Here is a 25444-nt window from a genome sequence, read left to right as displayed (position 1 = left end):
CTCTTCTTATAAGAACAGCATCCGTCTTCCTTTGGGGAGCTGCCGCTTCTCCCGCTTCAACCAGGTGTTTCTAACCCTGGCTGCCAATCACAGTGCCCTGAGCACAAGAATAAGTACAGGTCCTAGTCCAGGCCAATCACAGCACCTCCTTGGATTTTATCAAACTGGGATTCAGGGAAGTGGTCCCTCTCTCTCAGGTAAGAGGCTGAGAGGCTGAGATCTCCAAGTTTTTAGACTGGTGAAATAAATATGTCTGACAAAATGAAGTTAAGATGAAGAAAGACACTGAGATGAGAGATGGAGACATCTTGGTGGTGGCCAGGTGCCTGGTGCTAGATGTTTGGTGCCAGATGCTTGGTACCAGACGCATCCCTGTCCTGCTTCAGTTTGATTAGGTGAGCCAGATAAACTCCCATTTTGCCCAACTTCTTGCAACCAAAATTCGTGACATGCATCTGTCTTCTTGCTAATTTACATAGACCCTGCCATTCACTTAAAAACTCTTTGTCAAATCTCATTCCTCATTAATTTATTAACATAAAGCCCTTTTCTAAATTATATTTACACCAATTATGATCATTTCGTCTTCTAACAATAGGAAATATGTATGGAGCATGTACTATGTGTCAGTCATCAAAGAACAGTGATAACTAAGTGTTCCAAGGAACACAATTAAAATATGTGCCTTAGCAAAATTAATGTAAGACATAAGTAGTGAAACCGTGACTTAAATCTCATTTGAACTTCACCAAAATCCTGCAAGAAAGCTCAGAGAGGGGTCAGTAATTACTCCATGCTTCTATAGCGAATAAATAGTGGAACCAAAACTGGAACCTGGATTTTTTACTAAGTCAGTGTTGTTTTGAATATCCTGTACCGCTTAAACTGAGAAAATACTTTTGGATCCTTATACTTTAAAAAGGATAGCTCCCAATCCTGTTTCCATCAGGTTCCAATTTCCTACCAAGTTGCAGCAGAGAGGTATGGGTGCTTCCTGAACTTTAATAGTTAAACAGAAACAAAATTAGGTCATCAAGCAATACAGAGAAATCACACTTTCCAGTCGGCAAGATTTTTTGTCTCCACGGCCCCCCCAAGTGCAAGGCACCTTGGGAGTTGTAGTCTTGGGGCACAGAGTCCTGAGCCGGGGGCGCTGACTCATTGGGACCCAATCAGCAGAGAGCCAACTTGCTCTCCGCGCAGCGATTGGCTCGAAATCAGCGCCCGCCCTCCCCGCGGCGCCCTCGCGGCGTCGCGAGTTAAAGGCAGCACCCCGGCCGGGCGGAGTGTGGGTGCTTGTGGTGTCCTCCGTACCGTCGTCTGTGAAACAGCAGTGCGGCCATGGCAGAACCACAGCCCGCGTCCAGCGGCCTCACGGACGACGCTGCCCTCGGTTGCTGCTCCGACCCGGATCCCAGCACTAAGGTGGGTGCAGAGCCTGCTTCTGAGTAGCGGCCCCGCAGGGCGCAGCTGGGGCCCCTGGGGGGAGCACATCCCCGGGCTCAGCCAGGCCCGGCTGGGGCTGGGTTCGAACCCCATCCGGCCGCCGCTGCAGCTCCGGCCGCTTGGGGCGGACCAGAGTGGGCCGGGTGAAGGGCTAGTGGTGTCCAGTAGGGGATCGTGAGAGGATCCATTTCCCCAGAGACTGGGACCTTGCTTGCATTAACTTGTTTATTTTGGGACGGTAACTGGAAGCCACGGCCAACCCCGAATCAGATCCCTTGTCTGTGGTGTGCGTGTTGCCGGGGTCAATAGCTATGGCGGGTGAGAGCAGCTTCAGAACTCCCAGTCCAGGGTAGAAGGTCTTTATCCCTGCCGGCCCCTCCTAGCCTACTCTGGCTGCCGGCTTAACTCCGCCGAACTAATCGGATCTCTCCGAGTTTAACTGCGTTCCAAAGTTCGCTTTTGCTTTTTCTGTGGTTTCTCACGGCCACACTTCTGCCCTCCCTGTGCTTGGTGGCGCCCAGGAGAGCTGACAGTAATCGTGAAGCTTAGATCCAAAGGGCATCTTGGAACGATCCTCTCATTGCCCCCTGAGACCCAGTAAGAGGAATGCCCTGTTGCATCCCTCCAGCTCACTTACACGTCTGCAGTGAGTCAGTGTAACTCATTCAGGTGTGGTGGCTCCACGCTGGCAGGATTTGACACAGCAGCCCCTTGGGGGCTTATTCCAGTGTACTGTCAGTGTCAGTAAACGTCTTTGTATTTTTTTCATTAGATTGGGGAATTTCTAAATTCCCTGAAGATTGAATGTGTGTCGATGAGTTTGCCCCCTGCTTGCTCTTTGCCTTCAGGGTGAAGAGTCAGACACCTCTGGTTGCTAAAGCCTTTGACTAGCACCTAGTGCTTAGCTTAGGAAAAACAGTAGTCACTGCGAAGTTAAGGGGGAAGAAATAAAGAAAGAACGAAATATATTTCCTCCTACACTCATTTCACTTGTATACCCTCTAATAGTATTATTATTATGTAGTATAAATACCTAGTTACTTCACATAATATAAACTGAGTCATTCAGTATAAATTAATTTCCTAGATAACTGGGGATTTTATGTACTGGGCTGTTTAAAAAGATTTCAGCTAGATCTTTATAAAATTTGTTAAGTACATATTCTGGCATTCTTAATTTACACTACACATCATTGAAATTTCTCTTGGTTATATGGAGTAATTACTTCAGGAAATCAGTAAGTTTTGGCCCTGCAATCCCATGTGCGGGACATAAAATAGACATGCAGTAGCAGCTGGTATTCCTCCATGTGCCAGGCCCTGGGTTGTTGTTTGAAGTACATGACTTAATTTAATCCTCACGAGAACCCTATGAAGAAGGCATAATTATCATCTCTAGTTTACAAATAAGGAGACTCCAGCTTAGAAGTATTGAATAACTTGTCCAGAGAGGCGCCCACACTCTCAACCTCCACCCTTATTCTGCTTCTGGAGTGCTGACTTCAGCAATTTTGGAACTTGACATGAAGGAGAGTAAAAAGACTTTTAAGTGAATTAAATTCAGCCTCATGGCTGATCACCTGCTATATATACAGAGCAGGTACGTTTGGGGGTTACTGGGATGAACAAGATGAGGTCTCTTCACCAAAAGGACCAACCCTAACATAAGACAGAGCTGGGATTAATGTGCTGTTGAAATTATAGAGCACTCTGGGAGCATAAGAGGTAGAAATTTTGGAAGGTAGCATCTGTGGTATGGTATATACATGGGGTATTTGACATCTGAAGACCTACACTTGAATCCCCAGATCTATTGTTGGCTGTAGTGATCTTAGCAGGGCACTGGGGCTGAATTTGTAAAAGCAATATAAAGACAGCTGCAAGGAGGATAAAGTGTATTATTTTTCTCTAAACTATGAAAAGTGATGCAGTTCAACTCTGGGGATCAGGGAGTACTTCAACCAGAAGGTGGGGGTGGGCCTAGGTCTTGAAAGATGGATGGGGTTCCAAAATCATCTAGGAGACAGAGTTACGTGGGAGGGGGCATTCTAGGTGGAGGAAAGATCTGAGCAAAAATGTTGTGAGATGGCAGAAAGATGCAGTGCAGGCATGTTCTGGAGAGGTGAGTTACATGTTTTTGGTTGAAGTTCAGGTTATCTAAGCAGTGGAGCTGTGGTGGAAAAGGCTAGAATGCAAGGTTGGAGCCTCACTCTCATGGAGAGAGCTTTGAATGTCACATCTAAGGAAGCTGGATTTATATAAGTAATAGGGAATCATTCAGGGTTTCAAAGCATTTTGTAGAGTAGATTGGAGGGATCCAGGTGTGGAGGTGATGAGGACACCTGAAAGGTTCTTCCAGAAGATGAAATAAGGCCTGGTTTGGAAAGGAGAGGGTAGTGGTGGTAGAAAGTCAACTTGCCTGTTGATCATCTGCATCTTTGTCATGAAGGGCAGGCCAAGGAATGTACAGCCACACGACATCCTGGGTAGTATTATTGGCCATCTGTCTTCATGAGGCCAAATACTTATTTTCCCAAGTGATAATATCCTGAAATTAATTTTTTTTTACAGTCTCTGTCAGTGTCCTTTAATGTAATAATTTGGAATCCTGTCCCATCTGAGTGGTAGGTGATAGGGTCAGGGAAAACTCTGAGTGTTGGTGATACTTAAGCTGAGTTTTACCAAGTACAAAGGAAGTAGCTAGGTAGAATTGGGTGTAGGGGTAGGTGGAAGAGAGAATGGAAAGGAGGAAGGAAGGAGAATGGCCAGATAGATGAATGACTGTTCTAGGCAGAGAGAATCCTAGTAAGTATAAAAAGCATATGACATCAGAGAACTGATGCAGGAATTGACAGATAATATGAGACTGAAGTTGTAGGCAGTGGGAGTTGAGGGGAAGGTATGCAAGACAATCATCAGGATGCTCAAAGAGAATATGAGCACCCCTCACCCCATTATGTTTGTTTTTCTCACCCTGTAAAATTTCTATTTGGTAAATATATTTTATAATATATATATTATTAGTATATTTGTACATGCATATAATTAAAATAAATAACATATTTATAGGGGGTGCATGCTCTCTTTTTTAACTGATAAAGGTATACCAAAAACATTCAAAATGACCAGTTTAGGGGAGTGCTAACAAATGATGAAGTTAGAGAAGTATGCAATAACCATATGTGCTTGCTTTTGGGACTTTCTTTTAAAAGCTGTGAAGCACCACTGAAGGAATGATTTTTATTTTATTTATTTATTTGAGAGAGTGTGTGCAAGGTGGGGGAGGGGCAGAGGGGCAGGGAGGGGGAGAGAATCCCAAGCAGACTCCCTGAGCATGGAGCGCAATGCAGGGCTTGATCTCACAACCCTGAGATCATGACCTGAGCCAAAACCAAGAGTCGGACGCTTAACCTATTGAAGTACCAAGCACCTCTAAAGGAATGATTTTTTTTTTTAATCCAGAAATTTTCACTATAGAAAGATCACTCTGGTACTTTATGGGAAGGTCGGTGGCTTGCATCTGGGTAAGCGTGCAAGAACCAGAGACCAGGGCGGCAAGGACAGGCATCCAGGGAGGGAGGAGTGAGGACATGAGCAAGGTAGTGCTAATTAGAAAGACAAGGAGCAAGATTCCAGAGGGATTTAAGCAGTCAGGTTGATAGGACACTTGGACTGGATTACAGAGAAGTGGGGAGGGAGAAATCTAGGAAGACTCCAGGTGTCTGACTTGGCCTGACAAGGGACTCTAGAGACACTATGCTAAGCACTTTCATGCATTATCCCGTATACTTTCCAGCTCAACCCTACGAGCTGAGAACTATAATTATCCCCATTCTAAAGATGTGAAAACTAAGGTTCAAGAAAAGTAATGATTTACTCAAGGTAATGGTAGAGCCAGCATTTGAACCATATTGACTCTGAAGAATTATTTCTCTCACACTTGTGTGTTTTCTCTCCCTTTGCATGAGATTTTAAAGGCCTCGTGATCCTGAGGGCTTCTAGGATTTTCCTGTTTCTATTATCTGTTGTACAAGTAGTCTGTCAGGTGTGTTTCCTAATATCACAGGTAATTTTTAACTTAAAAAAATTTCCTTTGTGTCTCCTATTTCTGCCGCCTTTATCTGTAGGGTGAATATACTTGAAGTATGTCTTTGGCTGTTGAGTTACAGAGTGGAAAGGAAAGAACCAAATGAAACCAATTTAGATAAGATAGAATAAATGTAAAGGGAGTGGCTGAATTATTTTCAGGAACAATTTATCACATTCTGACATAGGTTGAGTCAGGCAAATAACACTGGAAGGAGGAAGATAGTGAAGAAAAAAATATATCAAACCATCTTCTACATCAACCGTGCACTCCAGCTGTTACATAGAAAACAATTTTGTTCCCCTCAGATGTGCTTGTATTTCCAAAAGGGTCTTTCACTGAAGGCAATTGTGACTTTAAAAAGTCAGGAGAAAACAAAACTTGATCCATTTTTGTCTTACAGGAGATATGATACCTAGGGGTGAAGAGTTAAGCCCTGAACCCTTTGATGAGAATGTGACATTTGGTTAACTCTAGCTGTTTCCCAAGAAACAAAAATAGTGTTTGTTGCTTAGCAGTATTGCTTATGTTAAAAATAACTTGATTGGTAAATTGCATCTGGAGAGGGAGAATTATCAATACCTAATAGGGAGTCATGGCTTTGGGCTTCCCTGAATGTAGTGGCTCTTACAACTGCCCCTTGTGGAGATTCTGGAAGCTGTGCTGTGGGATTGCTCCTAGAGTTACTGGTTCTTTGGTACACAGGGCTTCTACACCAGGGTGATTCCTGCTCCTACCCAGTGCAGATCTTCTCCCTGTACCCGAGCTGTATGGACTTCTTTAAGTACACCTGCTGAAGAGGGACACCTAGCCCTGCTCTGGTGGCAAACTGTTTTTCTGATTGAAACCCTTTCAGCCTGTGGTTGTCCTGTGAGTCTGAATGTTGAGTTGAAGACTGGGGGTGATGGAACACTTTTGAAAATTCACTGGGAAAGAGAGTAGATGGGCTCCAAAGGGAGTTGGCCTCACTGTTATTAAGGCCAAAACACACACTTTAAGCCAAAGAAATCTTAGTATTTCTGAAAATTTAGCTAACGCAGGTTTGAGACCTCTCTTGTCTGAGGACTGAATGTGATAGAGGCCATGGAGATCCTGATCTTGATTTTGAGTAAGATGGAATATCTTACAGAGCTCCTTGGCAACAGTTCTGGAGAAATGAGTGTCTGCATCATTAGAAAGAGACATATGGTGACCAAACATACCCCATTGTTGGGGAAATTGTATAAAATACATTTGGAGACTTTTTCTGGGAACATGGAGTACACATACTTTTCCCTATTCCTCCTGGTAGGTACAGCTAAACACTCTGGACATTTTATATAAAATAAACGTAGGAAGACAACTGAAAGGTGGAGGGAAGAAGCAGACTAGCTAGGGGCCTTGAGACCCTAGCAGCAACATGGTGGCGAGCTTCCTGAGTTTTGTTTTTGCCTCATTTAGCCCAGACTCGGAGCTACAGAAATGTCAATGGGTGCAGACAAAATCAAACCAAACCCAATGAAAACCTGCTCTCCATTCACAGGACCTGGAAATAGGCAGTATTTCCTGATAAGGCAGGAAACTTTTAGACAATAACAGCTCTACTACAGCCAAACACCACAGAAAAAACTGTGGCTTCATCCCTTCCTATGCCAGCAAAGGCTGGGTGGGGAACCTAGTCTTTGCTGAACAGGTTGCAATGAGGGGTCCACCCTCCCCCTGCCAGGGTGGGATCAGAGAAGGTTGAATAGGAGGGCACGACTTTCATCTCAACAGACAAAAACCAGCTTTCCCCACTTGCTGTATTAATGGAGAAATATGGGGAACCTGAAATTCTACCCCAGCCCAGCAGTGGAAATATTTTAAGACAATTATAAATGGGAGAGAGTAAAGAGGTTTCTGTACTTCACTCAAATTGATAAAACGATGACACCAAGTGACTGTGATGACTTATATATAATTGAACGCCTAGAGCAACCTAGAGAACGCCTAGAGAAAGCTATACAAAGAGTGCATGAAGAAACACTACAGATAAGTCAAAATGAAATTATAAAAAATGTTCCAGTAACCCACAGGAAGGCAAAGAAAAAGTTGACAGAAAACAAAACAAAAGTAAATAAAATAGCCAACTTAAGCCCTAGTATTGCAATAATTACATTAGGTATAAATACACCAATTAGAGATTAGCAGGGTGGATTTAAAAACATGCCCCAACTTATCTATGTACGAGATAATTAACTAAACATTGTGGTAATCATTTCACAACATACATGAATCAAGTCATTAGGCTGTATACTTTAAACTTATCCGTGCTATATGTCAATTATATCTCAATATAACTGAAATAAAAGAAAATGAAAACATGCCTGAAATATATGCTGTCTGCATGAAACTCACTTCAAATATAATAATAGAGGCAAGTTAAAAGGATGGAATAAGATTATTATGGAAACATTAATCAAAAGAAAGCAAGAATGGCTATATTCATACCAAATAAAGTAGCCTCCAGAGCAAAGAAAATTGTCATAGGTAGAAGTATATTTATATAATGATAAAAGGATCAGTTGACCAAGAAGACATAGCAATCCTAAATGTGTGTGCACTAAAAAACAGGTGCAAAAAAATATGAAGCAAAAACTGATTTAGGGGCGCCTGAGTGGCTTAGTCGGTTAAGTGTCTGCCTTCAGCTCAGGTCATGATCCCAGGGCCCTGGGATCAAGCCCCGCATCGGGCTCACTGCTCAGTGGAGAGCCTGCTTCTCCCTCTCCCTCTGCCTGCCACTCTGTCTGTGCTCTCTATCTCTCTGTCAAATAAATAAATAAAATCTTTAAAAAAAAAAAACTGATTTAATGGAAAGGAGAAATAGAAAAATTCACACTTGTAGTTGGAGATTTCTATACTCCTCTCTCAACAATTGATAGTACTAGACAGAAAATTAGCAAGGATATAGACAAATTCTGCAACACCATCAGTGAACAAGATCTGATCCACCTTTAAAGAACACTCCACCCAATAACAGAATACATTTTTGTTTTCAAGTGCCCATAGAATGTATACCAAGACAGACCATGTCATGGGCCCCTAAATCAACTTCAACAAATTTAATATTATTGAAATAATACAGAGTGCACTTTTCGACCACAATAGAATCAAACGAGAAATCCGCAGAAACGTAACAGGAAAATCTCCAAACACTTGGAAACTAAATAACACTCTTCTAAATAATTTGTGGATCAAGAGGAGGTCTCAAGGGAAATTAAAAAAAAAATTGAATGAAAATGAGAAAGGAATCTCAGTTAAGACAGTTCTAAGAGGGAAATTTATATTACTAAATGCATACATTAGAAAAAAGAAGTCTCAAATCAATAATTCGAGTTCCCTCCTCAAGAACCTAGAAGAAGAGCAAAATAACCAAAGGAAGCAGAAGGAAGGAAATAATAAAAAGCAGAAATCATTGAGGATAATAGAGAAAATCAGTGAAACAAAGCTGGTTCTTTGAGGAAAAAAAAAACCAGTAGAATTGATAAAATTGTAGCAACACTGACAAAATAGAAGACACAAGTTACAATATTAGGAATGAAATAGGGGATACCACTACAGATTGCAGACATCAGAAGGATAATAAGGGAATATTAAAAACAACTCTGTACATGTAAATTTGACAATTTACATCAAGTGGACCAATTCCTTGAAAAAACACAAACCACCATAACTTTTACCCATATGAAATAAATAATGTGATGCTCTATAACATGAGGAAATTGAATTCATAATTAAGAACTTCCAAAAAAGATATCTCAAGGCCCAGATGATTTCACTGGAGAATTCTTCCAAAAATTAAAGAAAAATTAACCTCAATTATATACAATCCCTTTAAAAGTTGAAGAGGAGGGAATACTTCCTGATTCATTTTATTTTTTTATTTTTTTACTTTTTTTTTTCCAAATTTTAACTTAAATTCTAGGTAACATACGTGTAATATTGTTTTTAGGAGTAGGATTTAGTTATTCATCACTTGCATATAACACCCAGTGCTCATCATAACAAGTGCTGTCCTTAATAACCATCACCCATTTAGCCGACCCCCCCACCCACCTCCCTCCATCAACCCTAAGTTTGTTCTCTACCTGATTCATTTTATAAAGCTAGTATTACTCCAATACCAAAAACCAGATAAAGACAGCACAAAAAAAGAAAATTACTAATATCCCTCATGAATATAGAGGTAAAAATCCTTGACAAAATATTAGCACATATAATCCAGCAATGTATAAAAAAAATTATAACTAAGTAGGGTTTATTCCAGGTATGCAAAGCTGGTTCAGTATCCAAAAATCAATCAAAGTAACCCATTATATTAGAGGCTAAAGAAGAAAAATCCCATGATCATGTTAATTGATGCAAAAAAGGCATTTGACAAAATTCAGCACCATCCATGTTTAAATTTTTTTTTCCAGAAAAAAAAAATAGGAATGGAGGGGAACTATTCAACTTGATAAAGATCATCTATAAAAAATTTACATTTTACTTAATGATGGTGCTTTTGCCCTAATTTGGGGGAACATGATAAGGATGTTTGTTCTCACCATTCTTACTGAATATAGTGCTAGAAGTTCTAGCCAGTGCAGTAAGGTAAGAAAAGGAAGTAACAGTCATACAGATTGGAAGGAAGAAATAAAACTGTCCCTATTTGCAGAGGACATGATTGTACATAGGAAATCCTAAGGAATCTACAGAAAACTCTTCTAGGACTAGTAAGTGCTTTCATTGACGTCACAGGACAGAAGATAAACATATGAAAATCAATTCTATTTCTCTATACTAGCAGAAAACACATGAGCACCAAGATTAAAAATAAAATTGCTCAACAAAATTTCTTAGGTATAAATCCACCATATATAGGACTTATATGCTGAAAATTACACAGTACTGATGAAGATTTAAATAATAGAGACATACTGTGTTCATCATTAGAAGACTCAGCATAGTAAAAATGTCAGTCCTCCACAAATTGATATACATGTTTAACATGAATTCTTTCGGTAGGTAAAATCATTCTGAAACTTCTGTGAAAGGCACATAAGCTAGAATAATGAAATTTTGAAAAGAATGAAGTGGAAGGAATCAGTCTATCTGATTTTAAGACTTACTATATAGCTACAGTAATCACTACTTTGTGGTATTGGCAGAGAAGACACAGATTAGTGGAACAGAATAGAGAACCCAGAAATAGACCCACACTAATATACCCTACAGATTTTCAGCAAAGATGTAACTCAGTTCAATGGAGAAAGGATAGGTTTTTCAATAAATTGTGCTGGAGCAACAGAACATCCATAGGTTTAAAAAAAATTTTTTTTTACCCAAGTCTCACATCTTAACACCAAAAAATCCATTTAGAGGTGCTCAAAGGGACCTTGACCCTTTGGTTCACATCCCTGTCCCACCTTTATAATTTTGTCAGGATGATATTGCAGACACGTAGGATGTGCACTAGAAACATCCTTGATTGTACTGTCAAAGTTTTTTCAAAGTAGTTTTGAGCTAATTAAATTTGGACAATGCTCTCCTAAAGCCTGATTATTTATATTACTCTTTTTATAGAGGAAAGGAGCAAATCTTTTTTACCTACTAGCCATTCCAGAAAACCCAAAGATAGTTTTAGGCATAAAAGACAGCTTTAATTGTCCAAATTTGAAGCATGATAAGGGAAAGACAAAGTTAAGAACTGTCTGATGAGATAGGACATGAATGTAAGTCCTACTTTTTAAAACACAAGATATATTTATTTTAAACAATATTTTAGATCCATAGCAATAAATAGTCATTTTTAGGGGTTTTTGAGGAAGGGTCACTCAGGTGTTTACCAGAAGTAAGAGAGTTGACAGAATATGTTGGTGATAAAAAGCAAACTATTAGCATAGAATAACTTGAGCATTTTATAAAAAGCAAGCCCTGCTTGTTTTTTATATCCAAATAACATTTTTGTAGCAAAGGATTTATAAGCCTGTTTTTTCTGAATAAATCCACTAATATTGAATATACCTTTAAATTTTTTTGCCATGTATAGACTTACTTTAAGGTTAAAAATGGGAGTAGAGTGTGTATTTTTTTTTTAAGATTTTATCTATTTGACAGAGAGAGAGCGAGCACAAGCAGGGGGAGCAGCAGAGGGAGAAGCAGACTCCCCGCTGAGCAGGGAGCCCGACATGGGGCTTGACATGAGCTGAGCTGAAGGCAGACGCTTAACCGACTGAGCCACCCAGGCGCCCCTAGAGTGTGTATTTCATCTATACATTTACTTGGAAATAATCTGTTTATTATATTGAGTCTTCTCAGCTGGAACAGTGCTGTATTTTTCCATTTTTCTCTCTTTTTCATTTTAAGATTTTACTTATTTATTTGACAGAGAGACACAGTAAGAGAGGGAACACAAGCAGGGGGAGTGGGAGAGGGAGAAGCAGGCTTCCCGCCAAGCAGGGAGCCCGATGCGGGGCTCGATCCCAGGACTCTGGGATCATGACCTGAGCCGAAGGCAGACGCTTAACAGACTGAGCCACCCAGGTGCCCCACTATGTATAGACTTTTAAAGGTTCATTTTAATACTCATTTATATATATGTAGTTAGTTTTAGTACATAGCGATGTTATTGTAGGTAATAAAATTAAAAGTCTTAGCATTACTTTTAAGATGTAATTACTCTGAATAGTATATTAAATAAACCATACATATATGTATCTTTTTAAACTTAATATACCATGTGAATGCCCCGTGCCATTTAATATACCTCTAAAGCAGCATTTTAAATGTATTCAAAATATTCTATTATGCCTGTGTCATTATTTATCTATTTCTTTGTTGTTAGAGGCAGTTTAGCCAAGGTAGTTGAAAGCAAGGACTTTGGAACCAAACTGCTTTTTCTCTGACACTCTCTCAGCAGTAAAGTGGGGGTGGTGATAATACATATCTCATAGGGTTGTTGTGAAGAATGTACGAGTTGATTTCTGTAAATCATTTGGAGCAGTGTCTGGCGTGCAGTTATTATGTAAGTGTAATTTTTTTTTTTTTTTTTTTTTTTGCGGTAATGTTGGATGCTGCTTGATTGGAAAGAAAAATCATAGTGAAAGTTCATTTACTCATTCAACAAATGTTTATTGGGTATCTACTCTGTGCCAGATTCTGTTCTGAGGTGCATCAGTAAACAAAACAAACACCCCTGTCCTTATGGAGTTTATATCCTAATGGGGAAAGAAAAATAATAAAAGATAAATATAGTAAATAGCATATTGAAAGGTGACAAGTACTATGGAAAAAGAAAATGAAAAAAAGGGGTAAGTGGAGAGTTATGGTGTTCAGTGAAGGCCTCATTGGGAAGATGACATTTGAGCAGAGTTCAAAAGATTAGAAGTTCAAAAGATTAGAAGCTTTTCCCTTTTTCAGCTGCTTGTTGAAACTGAGACCTTTAGGAGTGCAGCACCTGCCAGAGGAAAGCAATCCAAGCATTCTAGAAACATGTAATTTCCAAGCCAACTGCCTTATATGTGATGATAAGCTGGGGAGGGGCGCCTGGCTGGCTCAGTCCGTAGAGCCTGCAACTCTTGATCTCAGGGTCCTGAGTTCAAGCCTCACATTGGGTGTGGAGCCTACTTCTAAATAAAGATTTAAAAAAAAAAAAAAGTGGCTCTGGGCAAAGAGCCTTCTAGCAGAGGCCCTCAGTGAGTTGCTGAAGACTGCAGTGGAGCTGAGTGAGTAGGCGAGAGGACGGGTGAGCGAGGCAACGGGGGCCAACCATAGAGGGCCACTGTAGGGACTTCAGCTTTGACTCTGAGTGAAATGGGGAGCCTTCCAGGGTTTTTGACTAGAAGAGTGATCTAAATTAACTTTAAAAGATTTCCCCAATAATAGATTTTAAGGGACAAGGTGAGAGAGGAGTACCAACTAGGCTGGGTGGGAGGTGGAATAGCTGGGATCAGGGTGCTAGCAGAGGTGGTGAGAAGTGTAGAGTCAAAGAATTTAGGGAAATTAGCTTTCTTGTGTCCAAAAAAGGACAATTTTATGCTGATAGAATTGACACCTAATAGCTTAATGGTGAGTGAGGGGACAAAAAAACTCATTAGAAGAGTAAAATAAAGGGCGCCTGGGTGGCTCAGTTGGTTAAGCGACTGCCTTCGGCTCACGTCATGATCCTGGAGTCCCGGGATCGAGTCCCACGTTGGGCTCCCTGCTCAGCAGGGAGTCTGCCTCTCTCTCTGACCCTCCCCCCTCTCATGCTCTCTATCTCTATCTCATTCTCTCTCTCAAATAAATAAATAAAATCTTTAAAAAAAAAAAAAAGAGTAAAATAAAAACAGGAGTTCCAGGGACCATCTCAATATAGGGACAAGTAGTAGTAAATGTAAATAATATAGGAGCTCCTATATTACACTGTAAGACAACAATTCAGGTTTATAGAAATGTCCTCGAGTCATCAAAATAAGTAAATTCTGCATGTTTTCAAAGCAGATAGGTACATAGCTGAGGTTTTGTGTATGCAACAGTAACTAATATTTTTCGAATAGTTTTAATCATTTGGAAAACCTGTGTGTATAGATCCCACCTACCTGACCAAAGTTCAAACAGTGCCTTGTTTTAATCTGTGCTAAACAAGAATATGAAGTGGAATTGTTTTTTTGCTCATTTTGATCTCCCTTCGTTGCAGTCACAGAGTGACTTTGTAGGTTTTTTTCCGATTTTGTCCAGTGGGGAAAACCAAGGCCTCATTGTGAGCTCCAGGCCACTACCTGGATGTCAGGAGCTGCTTTTCCCTTTTTCAGCTGCTTGTTGAAACTGAGACCTTGAGGAGTGCAGCACCTGCCAGAGGAAAGCAATCCAAGCATTCTAGAAACATGTAATTTCCGAGCCAACTGCCTTATATGTGATGATAAGCTGTGAATGAAGAATCAAATTATTATATTCATTAAGATCTACTTATTAAGATAAAGTAGTTCTTAGGCTAGTTTTATTTTAAATGAAGATTTTAATGCTTAAAATAAGAGTTCACTCTGGTTGCTTAAAAATTTAACAAAATAGGGATGCCTGGGTGGTGCAGTTGGTTAAGCGTCTGCCTTCTGCTCAGGTCATGATCCCAGGGGGATCGAGTCCCGCATCGGGCTCCTTGCTGAGCGGGGAACCTACTTCTCCCTCTTCCTGCTGCTCCCCCTGCTTGTGCTTTTTCTCTCTCTCTCCGATAAACAAATAAAATCTTAAAAAAAATTAACAAAATAGAAAACACTTCCTAATGATGCTGAATGAGTAAAAATACACTTGTATTTTATATGAGTTATAGGGGAGAGATGTCTGTGTGTCTGCAAAGGGAGAGTTCAGAATTTTCAGGCCTGTTTTGTCAAGCTGTGGGTATAACAGGAAAAAAATCTGTTAGGAAGCACAATGTAGTTAATGGACTCATGGTTTGGAAGGCATCTATGGTAGAAAGAGACCTGAACTTAGAATAAGAAGGCTGGGACAATTAATTTAATCACCTTGGGTGTGTTTCTCATCTATAAAATGGGGCCATTGATACCTATAGATAGTAATACTTCATGGTTACTGTACCAAATGAAGGCAAAGTATTATTACTAATGCCATTAAGAATCTTAACTATATGAATTAAAATAGTCTACCTTTTTCTCAGTGAAGTCAAGCCTTTTGTTTCCTGATTTGTGAATTGGACAGTTTCACAATGGTTTTAGAGACAGTAACTTTTTACCCTTTTAGTTATTTAGAGTCTAGGATCTTGTGAGTAACTTCTTGCTATGGTTACCAATAAATAGTTCTGGAAAGGCATTTATGCATTCATTTAACACATTTTACAGTAATTGTATTCTTTATTTGTAACATCACTATCTCATTTTGGGTCATCCAAAAGCGGACTGGATATAAGGATTTGGTTGTAAGTAGTTTATTTGGGAGGTAGTCAGAGAAAGTTCTGTGGAGTGGGGAACGGAGGCAATAAAAAGTATGTAGAAGTGGATTACCCCTGAGAGCAACTGGGCTTTAATCCTGCAGGGAAGTCTCTGAGAGGCTGTGTGGAACACGCTGTAGAACTGTCCCACTAAGGGCCAGGGGAGCCAGGTTTTTTATCCACTGTTGGTTGAGGGTCATTTGGAGGGTGTGAACTCCCTGGCACTTTGGGCCTGTCCCCCACAGGGGCCTGTTCTTATGACCAGGAAATATCCTTGGGCAGAGAGCTGTAGGCAGTGTAAGTGGTAGGTGTGGAGACCAGGTAAGGCTGAGGGGACAAAGTTGCTTTCTTCTGAAACATTGTGTTACAAAGGCTGACCGTATCTTGCAATAGAAAGCACAATTAAGTGCCAGATATCACACCTGTTTAATAGGCACTGTTTCTCCTTAGGATTTTCTGTTGCAGCAGACCATGCTACGAATTAAGGATCCTAAGAAGTCATTGGATTTTTATACTAGAGTCCTTGGAATGACGTAAGTAAACTATTTATTGGCGCCTGTAATGGTTAAATGCATAGCTTTGCAAATATAGGGAATGTTTCTGGATCCATTTAAAAAATGGATTAAACTTTTCTTCAAAAATCACAGAAGTCCTTTCGGCCCGGCGTCTGGGACTAGGCTCGCTGGCTGAGTACTGGGGTGTTCTCTCACTCCTTTCTCTCTGAGAGCTGTTTAATCCTTAATGTGTTCAAATCCTTTTAATGTTATGTCCTCTTATTTACTTTGGAAAAGATATAGTTATAAAGATGAATTACTTAGAAAATGAATGAGTTTACCTGAAATTGGCCGTCTGTCTCATTTTTTATAGGATGTATTCTTATTTGCTGAACAGGTGATATCCACTGATCTTGTAATCCTTAAAGCATATTTGTTTATTTTTCTTGATTTGTTTCCCTGAATAACATGAGGGGTTTTGTTTGTTTCTGACAAGATAGATACATAAAGAATAAAATTAAATTTTAAACTGACTGCCTGGATAACCTCCATTGACATTGAGAGAAAAATTCAAGTAATACAGTATATGTTTGTTTAGAAAATCTGACCAGTTCAGAAAAATACAAAATAAAAAGTGGCCGCCTCCCTTTCCCAGTCCTTGTCCCCAAAGATAACTGCTGTTAACAATTTCTTATAGTTTTTTCCAGAAAAAGCAGTTTAGCAAATGTTTATTTATTTTTTATATTTAAAAGACAGAATGAAAACAAATACATTGTGGGTGCCTGGGTGGCTCAGTCGTTAGGCATCTGCCTTCAGCTCAGGTCATGATCCCAGGGTCCTTGGATCGAGCCCCACATAGGGCTCCCTGCTCAGCGGGAAGCCTGCTTCTCCCTCTCCCACTCCCCCTGCTTGTGTTCCCTTTCTGGCTGTGTCTCTGTCAAATAAATAAATAAAATCTTTAAAAAAAAAAAAGCCCCAAAAAACAAATACATTGAACATTCGGTATTTGCCAGGCACCTTACATATTTTTCATTCAGTCTCCACAGTAGCTCATGAAATAGTTTATTCCCCATTTTACAGATGAAGGAAGAAACCAAAGTTTAAAGACATTAAGTTACTGGCCCCAAATGCCACAATGGATGAATGGCAGAGGGGGAATTCGAATCCAGATCTGATCGACTCCAGTGTTGACCTTGTTTTTCAAGAGCCCCCAAACAGGGTGCAATTTGACATTATACTGAAAGATATGCTCGCTGAGAAAAGCGCATTACAACAGGTTCATTTGCTCCAGTTCCCACCAGATTGGTGTGTAAGGCTTGTGCAGTCTGCTTTAGTAGGTGCAGAGATAGGCTTTCATGGCTGGAGTATTTGAGGTGTTCGATACTTTATTATAAACATGTTAGAGTAAATCTTACTTGTGGTAAGTCAGTGCTGTCTCAGTGGGCCAAGGTGTTTTACATAGCAGTGATAGTTAAAAGATTTGAAATAGAGCTTAGAAACTTTCCATTTGCTAGGTAGGCTTCAGCTGTTCTCTCTTATTGATTATGAATAAGGTCATCTTTGAGCATTTAGTCCTCAATAATCTAAATAAAACCGTATTGTGTCCATCCTCATTTCTACCCTACTCCTTGCAAAATAATTTAAATTCACTTTATAGGCCATGACTTCAACTATCTTTTTTGGGGGGGGAGGGGCAGAAGGAGAGGGAGAGAGAGAATCTTAAGCAGGCTCCATGTCCAGTATGGAGCCCCATGCAGGGCTCGATCTCCCGACCCTGAGATCATGACCTGAGCCCAAATCAAGAGTTGGACGCTTGGGGCACCTGGGTGGCTCAGTTGGTTAAGCGGCTACCTTCGGCTCAGGTCGTGATCCTGGGGTCTTGGGATCGAGCCCACGTCTGGCTCCCTGCTCAGCGGAGAGCCTGCTTCTCCCTCTCCCTCTGTTTGCTGCTCTCTCTGCTTGTGTTCTCTATCTCTCTGTCAAATAAATAAATAAAATCTTAAAAAAAAAAAAAGAGTTGGACTCTTGACTGAGCCACCCAGGCACCCCTTCAACTATCTTTTTTAAAACTTTAGGATTGGTAATTCATTCACTCTTTGTCTCTTCTCAGTCTCTCCCTTTCCACTGGCTCTTTTCCCTCAACCTACAAACAAGCTGAAACCTTTATTCTAGCATAATTCTTGCCTTATTTCCCATTATCACCCATCGTCTATATAGGTCAACTGTGCTTGCTCACCTCCCCTTGTCTCCATCAGGGAAGTCCACCTTCTGCTGCCCCATGCTACTGAAACTGCCCTCAGGACCTTTCCATATCTAGTCACCTGTTCACAGTCTTAATGCTGTGTGACCTTTCTGCAGTATTTCATATGGTTAACCACTGTATTGTTGACATTCACATCTTCTGTGATATTCATCTGTCTATCCTCACTTTCTTTTCCTAGGAGTTTTGGCATAATAAGATATTTTATTTAACTGAATGTCATATATCTGAAAGAACAATAAGGCAATGCATTGTATTTTTCACCAAAAATGGACAGAATTTTCTTCTGAAGATACCTTTTCCCATTTATAAACAAGTACCATAATTCCAGCTAAATTTCATTATGTTTGAAGAATTATAAAAGTTTATTTTGTAAAAACTTTTTTATTTCACTTATATTTACAGTTGAATAGGTTTTTTCAGTGAGATATTTTCATTGATTTCCCCCTGCTTTTCCTATTAAATAGGCTCATATTCTTAGTAGAACTTGAATATTGTCATGTTGATTTTAATATGAATATGTTTTAATAAAACAATCTTTCCTGTTATTAATTGATTTCAGCTTGTTGTTTAATTTCAGGCTACTCCAAAAATTAGATTTTCCCACTATGAAATTCTCACTCTATTTCTTGGCTTATGAGGAAAAAAATGACATCCCAAAAGATAAAGATGAAAAAGTAGCATGGGTATTCTCCAGGAAAGCTACCCTTGAACTGACACAGTGAGTATCAGTTTTTATCTTTCTGTACAGTCTACATTTTTATAAACCTTTTTTCCTTACTTACAAGCTTAATTCAAACCAGGTCTCCTTAATCACTTTGCATTTGTAACAGCCTGAGTCTTTTATGATGGATTTTTGGTCTTTGTCTTGTTCTGGTGCATAGTTAGGGGTAAGTGAGATCATTATCTTTTGGATAGAGAATATAAGTAAGACAAAATTGGCAAGATAACTTGCCAAATGATAACTAATGAATTTAGACACTACTAGAACTAAGGTCTTAATTCCAACATTTTAGGAATGTTGTTTTTATTCTTTATGTTGTTTCTGTGTCCTTTGGAACAACTAACAAAAGAGCATTTATTTCAGGGTGTGTGATTTAGTGTGTCCCTGACTCAGAACAGCTCTGGAATTAGACAGACCTAGACATGAGTGTTGGCTCTGATAGCTCTGCGACCCTGAACATGTTCTGTCACCCCCTTAAGTGGCAGTCTTCTTCATGAAATGGAGACTTGAATCTTAGCCCATGGAGCTGTTTGGAAGATTTAATGAGATCCTCAAACAAATAAATGCCCTCTATAAAGTACAATAAATGACAGTTGCTACTGTTATCATTATTGTTATCCAGATGCTTGGTTTTATCTCAAGTCTAATTAAAATCATATTTTATGCATTTGCCTTTTCTATAGCTGAAACCTTAATATTTATAGTAGCAAAGATGAAACCAAGTATATGAAGTTGCATACATACATGCCAAGATTTCAGAGAGATTATTGCAGTAGAGTATCTGTTCTACAGGTCACTTGTAATGCTCTTTTCCCTCCTTTTGTAGCAATTGGGGCACAGAAGGTGATGAGACCCAGAGTTACCACAGTGGCAACTCAGACCCTCGAGGGTTTGGTATGTTGGCCTGTTCCTATGTAGTATACATGGATTTGTGTGATTTATTTTAGGTGTGATTTGTGTGATTTGTGCATTAGGTACTTATTAAGAATACTTATTAAGTATTAATACTTATTAAGAATAATCAACTTCTTAGGAGTATAGTTGTTTTAATTTTCCATGAAAAATTTGATTTAGGAGTTAATTTCATAGTATCCATCTAAACCCTACATTTACTCTCTCACAATGATTTCACTTTTCAGTCTCAGTATTATATTTCCAGTAGACTTTTTAATTAAAAAAAACAAAACTGTGGTTGATAATAACCCCCCATTTCTGCTAGCATATACTTCTGTCCTGATCTAGAACCTCTCAGTCAAGATGACAGGAATACAGGCTTAAATTGGCTGCTATATAGTCAGAGGCCACAACAAACCTATTAAGTATGAGTAAATGATTACTTTTTCTTGGTAGTTATTCTTAACAGATTGAACTATACATGAGCCCAATATTGGGCTTATTTTAAATAATTTATAACTCAGAGCTACTAATTAGCTTATTATATGCAGCCAGTTAGATTCTTGTTCTTTAATACAAGTTTTGAACTTACTTGATTCAGTCACTTTTCAGGTGCCTTAATGTTTTGAAATAAACTAGTTTTGGAAGCTAGTTGTGGCCCTTGGATACCCTGCAGTAATTATTTCTTCCTTCTGTCTGCCTTGTTTTGGGGGTGGCCCCCTAAGGTCACATTGGAATCGCTGTTCCTGATGTACACGGTGCTTGTAAAAGATTTGAAGAGCTGGGAGTCAAATTTGTGAAGAAACCTGATGATGGTGAGTTTGCTGCTTGCTTTCTCCTGGCTTCTCTTCAGTTACATAACATTTACGAAGCAACCACGGAGGCTACTGTTGTAGTCAGTCCCTCTGGTTGCAAGTAACTTTGAAGAAGTCCACTTCAGCCAGCATAAGGAGAACAGAGGAATGGAAAAATACCCAGGTATCTTAGGGAACTAAAACAGCAAGTAGGGCAGCTTGACAAGGGACTAGATGCAGAGTCTGGACAGCCATCAAAAACCTAGGCTCTCTCCCCACCCTTTGACCTTACCATATTCTCTCACTGGCCCCTGGTTTTCACTATTTCAGGGTGTATCTAGCCACCCCAAAATAAGTTCCTTAAAGCCTGTGTTATCTGATTTTAATATAATGACACCACATCTCCTTAGTTAATAAATGGCTGGTCTTTGATTTTTATTCTTCTACAACCTTTGCATGTCCTTATGTTTTAGGTGTATGTCTAGAAATAGTGTATATATCTAGATTTTGTTGGATTTATATGTATTATAATTATTCTACTTAGATCTCTTTCTGCCAGCATATTATTTCAATTTTTATTTGAAACATTTCACATTTCATTTTAATCCTTTTCTTTTTTTCAATTAAGAGATTTGATATCCAGATACCCTCCCAGACTGGGATATTACTGATTAATTTTTTCTTTTTCTTTGGCCTTGGCTTTTATTTTATTTTTTATTTTTAAGTTATCTCTACACCCAACCTAGGGCTCAAACTTACAACCCCGAGTCAAGAGTTGCATGCTCTATTAACTGAGCCAGCCAGGTGCCCCCTGGCCTTGGCTTTTTTTTTTTTTAATATATATATCAAAGTCCTTTTCTCTGTGTATCTCTTGCAGCATCTTTTGGGTTTTTCTGTCTTTCTATTAAGTATCTCAACCAAAACTGTTTTCAGAGGGTTTTTTGTGAGGCAAAACTTTTGAGACTTTGTATGCCTCAGACCCATATCTTTGTATATGAATGGCAATTTTGTTGAATATAAAATCTTAGGTTTATTCTCCTTTGATCTTGAAAATACAACTCCATGGTCTTATTTTTCTATCCGGTGTTGCTATTGAAAAATCTGCTGATTCAGGTTATCTTCTGTTTTGTTCTGGAAGCTTTTGTTATATTTGTTATTTCTTTGTTCTTTGTAGATTTCCTCACAGTAGCATACCAATTAGCTAATTTTTCCTCAAATGTATCTGTTCTGATAGTCATCTTTTGTGTTCTCATCTATTGTATTCTTAATTTCAGCTATTATAATTTTGATCCCTAGTTTTTGCTCAGTTCCTTAAATATTTTCTTGTTCTTGTTTCATATTGGTTATAGTTCATACTATTCATCACTTTTACGTGTTTTAATAGCTCTTGGTCTGTTGGTTTAATATTTGTTCTTCTGTTTGAATCTATAATCCGTTTGTTTTATGGTTATGTTCCTCAAGTTCTTGTTACTTTGATCTCTGAGGAGTTGTTGTCATTGCAACTCTTACTATTCCAGTGCATCAGGCAGTGTGAAAGGGGGGAGGCTAGACCCCAGTCTTTAAATGCTCTCAGGAAGATGGGCCAGGCAGAGATCCCTAGGTAGGCCCCTGAAAACGAGAGTTAAACACCTTGCATTCTGCAGAACAGCTCTTCCGTCACATCTTCTTCCCCTCTGTCCCTCAGAGAGAAGGAGTCTTCGTAGGAGACACTTCCTTCTGAGATGCTCATTCCCTAACCCTGATTGTGTGAAAAGTGAAGGCTGGGGAGATCGGTTGGTTCTCACCTGTTTTTGTCAGTTCCTCACAGGTGTAAGACTTCTGTGCTGCCCTCATTTACTCCTGAGGGCATCGGAACTAGTCGTGTGAACCCCCCTGGTGTGGGGGCAGGAGCTGATGCCCAAGGCACTGGGAGGAGCAAGACCCAAAGTAACAAATCCCCTTCTGTTTATTCTCCCACGGCCATGATGGACTGCCTTCTGGTCCAGGCCCAAACTACCCATTTCCACACGGACCAGGTTAAAACAGTCACCCCATCCCCACTTCTTCCTCTCCCCAGTCATCACCCCAGTTCTCACTTTTTTTTTTTTTTTTTTCATTTTCCATATATGTTCCTCTGGGGTTGATCTTGGGGAAAAGAGCCAGAGAGAGATAGGAGTCAAACTAATTTAAAATCTTGGTCCCAAAATAGATTGCTGAGGTCAATTTTTCCATTTAAGCAAACAACTCTACTACTAGACCTATTAGCCTCTCAATCCCAGTTGTGAATTCCTGGGAGAAAGACTGATTGACAGCTTGAGTGACCTAGAATAGTGTTTAAAGAGTTCATTATGACCCAAGCCTCTGGGTCTTTTGGCTGTGTGGGTATGCCATGCTACCTGCTCGAACACCTCCCTATTCTCTTTTCCTGTTTAAAGTAAGACAGCCTCCCGGGGTGCCTGGGTGGCTCAGTCAGTTAAGCATCTGACTCTTGGTTTTGGCTCAGGTCATGATCTCAGAGTCCTGGGATCAAGCCCTGCATCAGGCTCCATTGTCAGCATGGGAGTCTGCTTGAGATTCTCTCCCTTTCCTTCTGCCCCTCCCCCTGCTTGCACACACTCTCTCTCTCTCTCAAATAATAAAATCTTAAAAAAGTAAAATAAGACAATCTCTTTGACTACTCAACAGGTAGCATGAAATTCATCATGAAGGTGAAGTAAAAATCTGATGCTTATAACTGCAGCCAGTTACACAGTTTATTTCAGGAGAGCTGGTTCCCAGCTATGTGTAGAAGATACGTGTTAGTCGTTCTGAAAAGCATGCATTTGGGCAACACTGACAATAGAATTGTCTAAAGTTAAAACTATAAACAAAATAGAGATGAACCATGAGAGACAATGGACTCTGAAAAACAAACTGAGGGTTCTAGAGGGGAGGGGGGTGGGAGGATGGGTGAGCATGGTGATGGGTATTAAAGAGGGCACGTTCTGCATGGAGCACTGGGTGTTATACGCAAACAATGAATCATGGAACACTACATCAAAAACTAATGATGTAATGTATGGTGATTAACATAACAAAAAATTAAAAAACTATAAACAAAATAATGTACTTTGTCAAAATGCAAATTAACATTTGGATTAATAAAAAATATTAATTTTAGGGGCACCTGGGTAGCTCAGTTGTTAAGCGTCTGCCTTCGGCTTAGGTCACGATCCCAGGGTCCTGGGATCGAGCCCCGCATCGGGCTCCCTGCTCCGCAGGAAGCCTGCTTCTCCCTCTCCCATTCCCCCTGCTTGTGTTCCCTCTCTCGCTGTGTCTCTCTCTGTCAAATAAATAAAATCTTAAAATATATATATAAATATATATATTAATTTTAGATTTTAAAAAAGTCTCTTTTATAATGAAATTCATTTCATCTTACAGGTAAAATGAAAGGCCTGGCATTTATCCAAGATCCCGATGGCTACTGGATTGAAATTTTGAATCCTAACAAAATGACAACTATTATTTAGTTCTGTGAGAATACTGCTTTGCGATTTCAGTGAAGACCTTGTGGGAGGTAAAAAAGGAAATGGTGTGATTCAAGATATTCAGATAACAGAAACATCTAGGACTGAAGAATCATTGTCCCAATTAAGATTATTCTGAAGTCCATTCCTCTTTCCTATTTCAGCTATGTTTTTCACCTAACTGTTCAGTCATTGTGATTTTAAAGTAATGCTTTGCCTTATGTCCTTGAATGTGTTAAATAACTTTACTTTTTAAGGTAATAATTAGAACAATTCCCTTCAGAGGCTGCATTTGCCTTCTTTCTCCTAAATGTGATTTCTCTGCAAGTCTGCCTTTGAATCATCATTCTCAAAAAAAAATTAACAAGATTTTGTTGTGGTTACCTTCAGGTGTTTCAGTTCCTCAGAAATAAGTTTTCTCAATGAAAAGTAAAGAACACTGAACAAAAATGAAACCTCATGTATACTTCAAATAGCAAGTCAGAATCAGACTGACAAGGATGTTGATAGAAAAACTAATTTCTTCTTACTTACAAAGTACTTTCAAAGTTCAAGGACTAACCTCTTTATTTGGGGATGGGGCGGTGGATGGGAAGAATATTTACTGGGTATACAGACACTGGGCTAGGCTGTCACATACCTCATTTAATCCTCCCAGCTATCCTCTATCCTGTGAGAAAGAAGGCAGGCTAGACATGTAAAATAACTTTAATGAGTTAAGGCAATATAAATGGGCTCAAGTAATCGAGATCTGATCCTCATTTTTAGTATTTAGATTGCACTTCACAAATTAGTACCTCACAAGACCTCCTCCACTCGCCTCTGCTGTGAAAACCTCGGTGAGTTCGAACGTGGTCCTCTCAGTCGTAGGGACTGAGCACTGAAAAGAGGGAAGGGGCAGTAAAAGAAGTCTGTAGCACACAACTGTTCTGGGGACACCTGCTAATTCCTGGACAAGCCGTGCCTGTGTCACTTGTGAAGAGCTCCTACCCCAAGGTCTTCCTGATGCCAGTAATCATTTAGGATAAATGATGTTCAGTGATAACATTACTGGGTTATCAGGAATCAGTTCAATGGTCTTCCTTGCAATGATTGATATTTGATGGGTTTTAAAAAATCAAACTGATTTTGACAATCTCATGGCCCACAGAAATAAGAACATCCAGTTTGTGGTTTGCCTAACATTTAGATTTTCGGAAGACCTTTGGGTAGGCTGTGCCGACGATGCTTACACTGCTAGAAGCACTTGACATTTCCTTTTTGGATGGAATGGATTATGTGAGCAATTCAAACAAATAGCAGTACTTATAGACGGAAATAAAATAAAATTTCAAATAA

General features: G+C 39.6%; 1 protein-coding gene across 1 annotated transcript; it reads left to right on the top strand.

Annotated features, from left to right (window-relative positions):
* The first annotated feature begins 1245 nt into the window (after nt 1–1245).
* On the top strand, nt 1246–25444 carry GLO1 (glyoxalase I). Its single transcript, XM_034991236.1, has 6 exons — nt 1246–1425; nt 15903–15985; nt 18787–18927; nt 19757–19824; nt 20550–20639; nt 24021–25444. The coding sequence occupies exons 1-6, from the start codon at nt 1342–1344 to the stop codon at nt 24107–24109; spliced, it is 555 nt and encodes a 184-aa protein (XP_034847127.1). The 5' UTR covers nt 1246–1341; the 3' UTR covers nt 24110–25444.

Source organism: Mirounga leonina, unplaced genomic scaffold (assembly GCF_011800145.1).
Source record: "Mirounga leonina isolate KUSES-001 unplaced genomic scaffold, KU_Mleo_1.0 Mir_53, whole genome shotgun sequence".
Taxonomy (NCBI): Eukaryota; Metazoa; Chordata; class Mammalia; order Carnivora; family Phocidae; genus Mirounga; species Mirounga leonina.
The sequence above is the reverse complement of the archived record's forward strand: the minus strand, read 5'-3'. Positions and strand labels throughout refer to the sequence as shown.